This window comes from Thalia democratica, chromosome 6 (genome assembly GCF_965202585.1).
Source record: "Thalia democratica chromosome 6, ktThaDemo2.hap1.1, whole genome shotgun sequence".
NCBI lineage: Eukaryota > Metazoa > Chordata > Thaliacea > Salpida > Salpidae > Thalia > Thalia democratica.
The window spans coordinates 47940970-47951860 of record NC_139170.1 but is presented as its reverse complement, the minus strand read 5'-3'; the positions used below and the strand labels follow the sequence as shown (position 1 = coordinate 47951860).

The following is a 10891-nucleotide window of genomic DNA, read 5'->3' as shown; positions in this document are numbered from 1 at the left end:
CTAGTGACTAGTATTAATTAAAACTATTTTTACTAGTAGTCAGAACTTGTATTTAAATAAAAACTCAAAAGAAGAAAAGAATAATTGATTTTACACATCAAAACTCTCAATAAGTTCATATGCTTGAAAATTGCACAAAAAAAACACAAATCGAAACTCTGATTGCGAAAAAAAGTGTTAAAAGTTATTAAAAAGTTGGCGAACGAAAAAATAATATGAGAGCTTTTAAGTATATATTAAAAACACTACAAAGATGATGTTAAGTGAATTTAGAAAAAAAAAGTTTTATTCAATTTGTTCTATAACAACAAATAAGCCATATCTTAAAAATAAGAAATAAAACAAAATATTATTTTTTTTATTTAAAATATATGTAAGGCAGTTATAATTTTTTTTTAATAAATTTGTCATGAAAGTTTTAAGCTATCAAATTTAATAAAACAAGAAAGAGTTGTTTAGTACTATTTAGAGATAAAAGTTAAGTTAATTTCTAAATGAAATAAAAACATGTATTAATGTAAGGCTAAAAACTGAAGTACCTATTTACATATTAACAAAATTATTATAAGTGAAAAACACTATATACAAATTAAATGCACTTAAATATTACAAAACTTTAGGAAAACTTATAATATAGATTAATCTTATTGTTACATTTATTACAGTTAACTTTGCTAGTAAAATTTTCACAAGTATCTTTCTTAGTATTCAGTACTTTCTAGATTATTTTTTTAAACTTTGACAAATTTATGAAAAAGCTAAGATAGACATATGAATAGAAGTCATAAAACAAATATTTTTAATATCAAGTATTATTGGAACTTAATTAAAAACCGAACACTATAGACTTGCTCCCTCAATACATGCTTTCTTTAAATATTCTTAACAGAACCTTACATGAAAAAAAATAATTAAACTTATCCAACTTGTTAGGTTATGGAAAGCAACGAAAATCAGCATAATAATAAAAACGCAATAGTTTAATAGAGTAAAAAGAAAAATATGAACACAGAAGCATAATATAACAGGGACTAAGCTGGTTAATAATCACAAGGCTGCTGAAGCTTTGTATGTTATAACCAAGTTATCTCCCTACAACAAAGACAACATTCGTTTGAACCAGGGGTCGGCAAACTGCGGCACCCGGGCCAAATGCGGCCATCAAAGCCAAATTATGCGGCTTGCGAAGTACTTTTTAGCTGAATTAATTATTTGAATGGTTTTGCAATGAAAGCTTACAACTAGGTTAATAAGGTGCTATTTTACTGCTTGTTTTATTTTTAGTTAAAAATAGTGTTTTTTACTGATAATTTTTAAATAACTGCGGCCCGCGAGTTACAAACGGCTGCCAACCCCTGGTTTAAAAGCTTTACACTTGATAACTTTTATTCAGTCGCGATGTTCGTTTTAAACTTAGGAAATAAACAAAAAACTGTCAAAAATAAGTAAATTAATGATACAGAACTTAAAAAACATTAACTTCTTGAAACCGACTTTAAAAATATTAAATATACAATATATAACTATGAAAATGTTACTTATCAAAACAATGAAATTTAATCTCCTTAAACCCTACAAAAGAAAATTATTTTTACAAGAAATTTCTTCATCTAATCATCATCATTCATATCGATGAAATGGGCGAAATACTCCCTGGTGACATCGCCCTTTTGATTGAATGCGAATCTGTGTTTATTTATTGTACTGTGAATAACTAAATATTTTACTATACAAGTTTTGATAGTCGTTTAATACATTTGAAAAAAAAAAGTTTTTTATTCAAATATTCTCTGGTAACATCGCCCGTTTGATTGAATGCGAACCTGTGTATAATATTTACTTTACTGTAAATAACTACACCTATAACTATACAAAATATTCCCTCGAATTTAATGAGAGTCTGTCGAGCGTCTTATAACACAGCCATTCAACATAATTATGAACTTTATAAAACCTGAATGTTATAGTGTTTGTTGTAAGTAATTTTATACGCGTTGCCACAGATCGAGCTAAGAAAAATTTCATGACTTTCCCTGACTTTTTACTAAAATTTTCCTGACTTTTCTAAATTAAATTCTTAACTATAAAATACATAATCAAACACTTGAAACTATATAAAGCTTTCATTCTTATTTCAATACAGGTTATAACACCAGTTTTTTTGCTGAATTCAATCGTCTAATTTCCATTACATCACTTGAATCATCATATAAAATACACAATCTTATATACATACTAATATAAAATTATCTGGCACGGCATAAAATAACAATAAAAGAACTGTCTTAATTGAAATACATAAATAAATAATACATATCATTAACCTGTGATAAATACCATCATGCAAATAACAACTTCAGACGAAATATCACTAGTGAAGTATAATAATAGTAAAGTATATATGAACCTGTGATAAGTTCCATCATGGCATATGATAACAACTGAGGAACTATCATTGGTCAAGTATAACAATAGTAATATATATAAACCTGTGATAAGTTCCATCATGGCATATGATAACAACTGAGGAACTGTCATTGGTGAACGCGCAAACTGATCTAGATGATGTCGGCAAGCTTATCCTGCAAAACGATCTGTTTGAGTTGAAGTACTTCGGTACCAGTTTGCTGCTGCTCCTGTATTGATGAAATATATTTTTACTACATTTTAAATAACATGAGGTCTGTATCTTGTATAAAAAAGTTAGTTTTTAGTAAATATAATTATACAGTTTCTGAGACCGCTTGAAAAAATATTGATAAAATGAATGAAAAACATAATGTCTCTTAGGTTTTGACTTGCTATGTTTTTAAAAGTACCAAACACTTCAAGGTGACTCAACAAACAAAAATTTTTAAGTTGAGTAGCTTATACTTTTTCAATATTTTGTGGATGGCAAACTAGTACAAACAACACTATAAATCCAACTGAAAACACAATACTAAATTAAGTATACTGTAGGGATCGATTTTAACTTTTGTTTGAAAATGTGAAATAATAATTTTATATATTATTTTTTCTTACTTTTGTTGAGGAGATTGGAAATCTTGCACTGAGAAAATGTGAACAGTACCATGATCTGAGGATGAACAAATCAGCGTGGAGTCAGAATTGAAGTTGATGCTGAAATTAAATGTTTAACAAAGAAAACTTAGACAAGACTCAAAAGTAACTGTCAAGTAGCTGCAAGCTTTAATTTTGGAACGGTCAAGATATATTTTAATATAATTATCTTGGTAGTATGTGTTTGAAGTACAAAACGTTGAAAACTTAAACAAGACACAAAAGTAACTGTTAAGTAATTGCAAGCTTTAACTTTGGGATGGTCAAGATCAATTTTAATATAATTATCTTGGTAGTGTGTGTTGGAAGTACAACACTAATCGGAACATTTTATTTTCTGATCAGAACGACCAACGGTATAATTTTTTAGTGCGAAAAACTGTGTACTCTGAAAAGTGTAAAGGCGAAATTTAAAATTAACCCATATAATAAAAGAATTATAATTGTTTAAAAATTGTAACACCAACCAATGAATTGTCACGTTTGCCGAACCCCTTCTCAGTTCGTTGACTTTCTCTCCGGTGGTCGTGTTGAATATGCGTATCAACGTGCCCTGTTACAAAATGAAACTGTTGACAACATGTAAATAAGAATATTTGGTTGCAAATCAAGTTGGGTAAAAATAAACGTAGAATTAAAAAACACAATTGTGAGTGCAATTGTTAACCTTCAATTTATGCTAGCTGATTTTAATCATTTTAAACCGTTTTTTGACATTTCTTATCAAGTTCTTTAGGTCTCAAACTGTAAAACGTATGGATGATTTATAACACTCAGTGTTTTCTACAACCAAAAAAACAAGAATTTGTTATATTGAAAACGTAACTTGTTTTTGTGGTAAGGATTTATATTTTAACTAGTTTTGAAAAGGTTAAAAAACAAAGTTTAAACAATTTTCTTTAGGTTTTACAGTGTGTTTGGTATGAATAAGATTTTATATTTTTATTAAGAAAATTTACATAAAATATTTTTTTACTCATTTTTTTACTTTGATAAATTTATTTAACTGTTTTCTAAAACAATAACCCATTTACTATTTCTAATACTTTTATTTGTATTTGTTTTAAAAAATTTGCAAAGTAAGTATTTGAAAGAAATAGTTCTTTAAAAACTAGTCTTTTTAACAGCAAAACAAAATCAAAAAGTTTACTTAACACTTACTAGTAATAGTTAAGTATGCATAGGGCTGTAACGTTAATATGATTGTTCTATTTACGTTTGTAAAAACTATTTTAAACCTAATTACACAACTCTTTACAGTGATAAATTTAAACACATCAACAACTTAAGTTTCATAAACTTAACTTGTATTGTCGTGTTGTGAACAAAAATTATATAAAATATTGTTCAATTACTATCACAGTTTTTATGGATGTTAATAAATTACTATATGTGGGATTTAGTAATAAAAAGATAAGTTATTGTTATTGTTATTTTTATTCAGAACATAACAAGGTTATTAATAATAAAATTCAAGTACTAAGGAGTCTTTTATTTAAAAGTAGTTACTAGTGAATTTGTAAGATTGTTTTCTTGTTTTTACTAAACTTTAAATACTACCTTTAGCAACGGAGTACTATCTAGTTCATATAATAAAACTTAGTATATTGTTTTAAAGCTTTTACAGAGGTGATTAAAATATAATTTACAAACAAACCCACCTTATCAGAGGCAGTGGCAAGTAGTTAATAAATTAATAATTTAAAACTAATCTATAGTTTTAATTCGAGAGGAAGAAATACCTAAACACCAGTAGCAAACCATTTAGTTTGCAGTATAAAATAACCCAATAAAATAGTTTTTTTTTTGTAGCTAAACCCACCTTATCAGAGGCAGTGGCTAGCAACTCTCCCTTCAAGTCAAGAGCCAGGCTGCTTATTTTGCCCTGGTGAGCTTGAATCACCACAGGAGGATTTTCGCTCTTTGACAGGTCAACTACCTGTTGAAAGATAAATTAAAGTTCCTATGAAAATCTGTATAATTACCAGAATACTTGTGAAAAATATTAAAGAATCATTATTAACTTTAATTTATTAATAGAAAATAGTGTTAATAGAAAAAATAATTGGCAAAACCATGTTAACATCGGTAGTTTGAAAAAATTTAGTTCAGTTTCTAACTGATTACCAATGTTCAAAAAAGTTTTAAAAACATGAATGAGTGTATTAAGGAGATAGTAAAAATTCAAGAACTTATTTGTATTTTGTATAAAAGAAAAAATAAAAATGTTATGAAACTATAAAACCAAATTAATTTCTCCTGTATTAGTTAGTTCTAAAAAAAAAGTTTATATTACCAGATATAACACAGCTAAATTTTTTTGAACAATGTTTTTTTTTAATGACAAAATTAAACTAAGAAAACAACAAAAAATTATAACATTATTGTTAAATTAATTAAAGTTTACCTCGACCGTACCCTCACATTTTCCAGGATAAACAAGAATTGAATTGCTGCTGCTAGGGCATAATTGACATAATCCTATATATAAAAATTAAAAATATAATAATAAACAAGAATTGAGTTGCTAAGGCATAATTTGCACAATTCTATAAAAATATTTTCATAAAAACAGTTATTCATTTTTTTCTAAATAAACCTGGCAATAAAAAATTTAAAACTGGCACAACCCTGTTCTATACAGTAACAAAAAATAAAATGTTTAATAAAACTAAAATCAAATAACTGGCATAATCCTGTATTAAAAACATAAACAGTTAATATTAGTAATTACATGTGTTAATATTTTCTACTATAAAACCTAATCTATTTAGAGCAGTTTTTAAGTTATTATTTTCCTTGATATGTTTACATAACAGACTCTAAACTTTTTTTTTTCTATTTTCAAAGTTCTTTTACTTATTTAAATAATCGAACCTGATTTGTTCAGTGCAGTTTCGTAATTGTTGACTTGCTGAGGGTCTTGAGTGAAGGTGAAGACCTTAACAAAAAAAATTGAAAATGATTTATTGAAAGAGTTTACAGAACAATGTTCAACGTAAAATAACTTATTTCAAAAATAATTGTTTAACTTGTTCAACTAAACAACTTAAAGACTATCAGAAGTAAAACTACATTAGTCTTTTATAGAGTTTATCTTCAAAAACTTTACCTTGAGAAAATACTCAATATTTTAAACACTGTTAATAATAAATTATTAACTACAACTGATTTTTAAATTTTAATTTTAATTATTTTCCTCAGGTAGATTTTTAGTTATTTTTGGAAATCATTTTAAAAAACTCAACCTTTATGTATGATTAAATAATAAGTCAACAACCAAAAAAAAACATTTTTATAATTATTAAAAAAAAATCTTTTAATTTATTTTTATAGTTTTAAGTAATGAAAATTGCTTATCTAACTGTTAAAAATATAAATTAAAACCTTCATTAATGCTTGAATCATTTATACAGGTTTTAACTCATAAATATGACTCATAAGTATTTAAAACAACTTTAATTAATTTTTTTTTAACATTAGTTTTAATAGTTAAAAGAAATATTTGTTTACTATCAAATTTTTCTAACCTTTATAAAAGACTCCAGCACCACCACAATTCTGTCTCTCCTGAGTTTAACCGACAAAACATCAGAAGCAAACCTGAGTTGGATAACTACTTTCTTTTGCAGGTCGTCCCAGATCATTACTGTTTAAATAAATAAACAATTAATCTATATATAAATTTATCATTGTTTTATTTTTATTATATTTGTCAATCAATTCTTTTTAAATCAAAACTTTGTTTTGCAAATCGTCCAAATCATTACTGTTCGAAAAAAAAAAACTAATTTTTAGAATAAAACTTAACGAGTATAACTGTAAGAATCGAACAAACATATATTTTTATTTTTTGTTTTAAGTATCTTAGAATTGTTTTTGAGCATAACATTAAAAGTTTTACTTTACAAAAATAATTTATATTTTTGTTTATATACTTTTTCCTGAGAAAAATAAAAACTCAGGCAATTGCTTTAAAGGAACTACTATCAGCATTTGAGTTAGACAACACTTAATTCAGATTACTTAACAATACAGTTTAAATATTTAAAATGTAAGCATTTTTTTAATTATGATTTGAGATCAAATGTTTTTCTGCAAAAACATCATTAAAATTATCCGTACCTTAACAGTGTGGAAAAAGGGATTAAGTGTGTATGTTTCAAATTAAATTTATATAAAATAAAAAGTCAACAACAAACCTTGGTTGGGAGGAAACTGAGGCTTGTTGCCACCTCCAACTAAAGCAACGTAATTGCAACGGAACAACATTTCAACGTTTGACACACCCCCTCCGAAATCTGTTTTATACACATGGTTTTTTTATTTAATTTCATCTTTTTAACTTAGTTAATTTATACTATACAAGTCTACAATTTTATGATACAAAATTTCAACGATTGATACTCTGCCTCAAAAATCTGATTAATCTTACAGAAAGTTTCAATAGTTAAAAATTTCTAACTCAATTAAGTTATACTATACAAGTCTACAATTTTATGTTACAACATTTCAACCTTTGACAAACCACCTCCAAAATCTGATTGATGGAAAAAATAAATTTTATCTAGAATATGTTCACTTGTTTTATTAAGACATAAAGTTTATAAATTATTTCCAAATTTATAATACCTTGCCAAAAAAAAATTCAATTTGCATCACATAAAGGCCCTGCTTTAAAACCAAATTTTTCAGCTCAGTTGTGGCAAAATGTGCTTTTCACAGCTGTGCCTGGAAGTTGCTTTAAAAGAATCAAATGTATGGTAGGTTTCAAAATTGAGACTAAATGAAGCTAAATCAACATGGCTGCTTTTATTGCAGCTATGCACTTAAATAAACTTTATATTGTACTTTGTTCATAGTAAACTCATTAAAAGTGCTCATAATAAATTAAAAAAACAGTTTAATTAAGTTCTTGCAATTTTTATTTTTTAACCTTTACTGAAGAAAATTTTGTCATTATGGAGCTAGTAGAACTTTAATAATTATGCTAAGCAAATATTTTACAGTATTCTTTTTTTTTATGGTTAATGGTTTGATTCCTATTTACAAACTTTAAATTTACAATAATTCTCCACAACTGAAATTTATTTGTAAAAAATTCAAGTTTATAACCTTATACATACTTTAAAAAGATTATACCTCAAAATGCTTTATATGATTTAGAATTTAAATGCTAGATAACAGTTTAATTTATTTTATAAGAACATTATTCACAACCTTGCCTTTCTTTTTCTTTTAACGGATGAGAATTGTAAACCCGAAAACCATCTTGCATTCCGCAAGCAAAACAACCTGTGAAACATGTTGTACATTTTTAAAAAAAGTAAACAAAGAGTTCAGTATGTGTTTCACACATGTTATTTCAATTACTTTTTAACTTTTTTGAGTAAAATCTTGATATAGTAGTATATTCAGAAATATTTAAATGGAGGGAATCATGAACTCAGTTTAAAAAGTTGTAACTGTAACTTTTAAAAAAATTAAGATGGCTTGACTAGAATATGATGTACAAGCAACTCTTAGTATATTTCAACATATAAATTTTAATAATAAAGATATTAATATTTTACTAGTATATTACATTTTAAAAAACTGTTAAGTTAAGTGATTCAATTATAATTCTTCTAGTAGGTATGGACTGTTTCAACACAAAACTAATATTGAAAAAGTTTTTTTCTAGTTTTTATTAAGAAATATTTTTTATATAAGTCTCTAGTAAATTCTCTTACAGGATCTTTGTTAAAAATTAAATTTAATTAATATATATTTTTATTTATATAGTTTAAAAATGTATAAATTAAGAATCACGAATACTTACAAACCAGTATAAATAAAGTAGAAGTTTATAATTGATAACAATTACATATCATTAGTCCTGTAACTTTTTAACAATTTTGTACTTTTTATTGCTCATAAAATACAGCTATAAATAACAAATATTTTTTTAGTTTTGAAAAATTATATTTATGAAATTGTAATCAACTATTTATTTCTTAAAAGATTTTGTCTGTTTAAACTACATACAGGGTTGCCGCTCTTTGAGTCGAACAACTCACTTTGAGTAGAAAAACTGACCTGAGTAGCCTTAAACTTCCCTCAGTCATCAGATTTTTTTCAAATCCTTGAAAAAAAATTTTGCCGGTGGCGCTAACTACTTATACCTCATGTCAGTTTTTATTTGTATAATCAAAAGGAAGATTGTATGTGTATGCTTCTGCATTAGATATTCACTAAACTTATGAGAAATACTGTTTTCGAAAATACAATTTTAATAGTTTAAATTAATTGAGATTGCAAAGAAATATTTGTGGATAGTTTTATAAAACCATGTTTGCTTACTTTATGTATTATAGAAAATAGTTGGATTTTTTTGTCATTTTAATTTTTACGGCACAAAATACTCACTTTAATGCATATCTCTTAAATTCAATGTTAAAATAAATTTTAATTTACTAGTTTAATATTAACTCAAATCATAAAAATAACATAAAAAAACTACTATTATTTATAAACATTAAAAAATCAGAAATCATGTTGTCAAACCAAATTAAGTAATAAAATATTGAAATTGAATCAACTAAATCTAATTCTAGATTTGGAAAAAATCTGTCCTGAGGTTTTTTTAAAAATTTAAACTCTTCTGAGATGTTTAAAAAAACCTAACTGTCTTAAGTAATCATGAGTTTAAAAATAAGTCAAAACACCCTGGATTATCCTGAAACTTCCAAGAACTTAAAAACATCCTGTGTACTAGAGTGTGTGGCAACTCTGAAACTTGATATATATATTAAACTATTAAACTATACTTGACATACTATATACAAGAAGTAATTTGAATTACTGAATTCTTTTATTTCTAATATGATACTTAGCATTTTTTAACCTTAAGACTAAATACATAACTATTCATAGAGGCTTTCTGGGACAAAAAAAAACTTTTTTAATATACGTTTAAAAACTATTTTGTTATTGAGTTAAATAACTTTTTTAGTTTAGTTGACAATTAATTGAACCTGAGAGAATTCAATAAACAATTTACTTTTACATTTTACTTAAGCATATTTTTTTCAGAATTGAATTTTAAGAGGTAGTATTCTTTATTTATATTTTACTTTTATACATTTTTTTGTTTTACAAACTTTATTGTTTTCTAGTTATTGAAACAATTAAGGTACTGTTATTTTAAATAATTATAATATATTAAATGTTCTTACATTTTCGTTTACTTACACCTGTTGTAGCAAAGTCAAACATTGAAAAATAGAGCTTAGAAAAAATATGTGTTAAGCATTTAATAAAATAAATTCTATTGAAAATACACTATTTTATTTTTTGAAGTACTATCTATTTTATATCTACTAATCACGTGACTACCAAAGAAAGTATAGAACTATTTATTATTACTGACTAAAAAGTTAAATATTTTTTGAACAAAAAAAATTCTTGTTACTAGCAATATGGAGCCTTGTATTTTATAAACGCTTCAAATAAAATGTTAAATAAAATAATACATTTATTCTTTATATAATCTAGAATTACACTTAAGAAGTAAACTCAGTTGTTATTGTAACAACATTTTGAAAAAGCACTTTTTCAAATTAAAGTGTTTTATTCATACATAACTATAAAATAATTAAATTGTACAATACCTTAGTATATTTGAAAAGTATATGCAAACTTTATATAACTATTTTCTTAACTAGTACAAGTTCATTGAATTACATCTTGACTTTAATTATAAAACTTATTAAAAAAAGTTATTTAATCACCTTGGTCTTGATTAAAGTTACAGGAAATAAGGTTGTTCATAGCTACATTAGTTTAA

The 10891-nt window shown here is 25.3% G+C and overlaps 1 protein-coding gene across 1 annotated transcript; it reads right to left on the bottom strand.

Annotated features, from left to right (window-relative positions):
* Nucleotides 1–692: 692 nt before the first annotated feature.
* LOC145838652 (WD repeat domain phosphoinositide-interacting protein 3-like) lies at nucleotides 693–10888 on the bottom strand. The gene is made up of 11 exons (XM_082946275.1): nucleotides 10836–10888; nucleotides 8284–8358; nucleotides 7266–7364; nucleotides 6594–6712; nucleotides 5941–6004; nucleotides 5471–5544; nucleotides 4886–5002; nucleotides 3531–3616; nucleotides 3025–3123; nucleotides 2490–2636; nucleotides 693–1686 (listed from the first exon to the last, which is right to left on the bottom strand). Exons 1-11 carry the CDS (start codon nucleotides 10873–10875, stop codon nucleotides 1611–1613), a joined length of 996 nt encoding a protein of 331 aa, XP_082802401.1. The 5' UTR covers nucleotides 10876–10888; the 3' UTR covers nucleotides 693–1610.
* Between the last annotated feature and the right edge of the window lie 3 nt (nucleotides 10889–10891).

What these genes read in the sequence shown, in the direction of transcription:
- LOC145838652 (XM_082946275.1), bottom strand. Translation starts at nt 10,875, where the DNA reads ATGAACAACCTTATTTCCTGTAACTTTAATCAAGACCAAG. An exon ending in TTCCAATCTCCTCAACAAAA is followed by an intron (nt 2,637 to 3,024) that starts GTAAGAAAAAAT and finishes TCATCAATACAG; the next exon opens with GAGCAGCAGCAAACTGGTAC. An exon ending in CATGATGGAACTTATCACAG is followed by an intron (nt 1,687 to 2,489) that starts GTTTATATATAT and finishes AAATAAACACAG; the next exon opens with ATTCGCATTCAATCAAAAGG.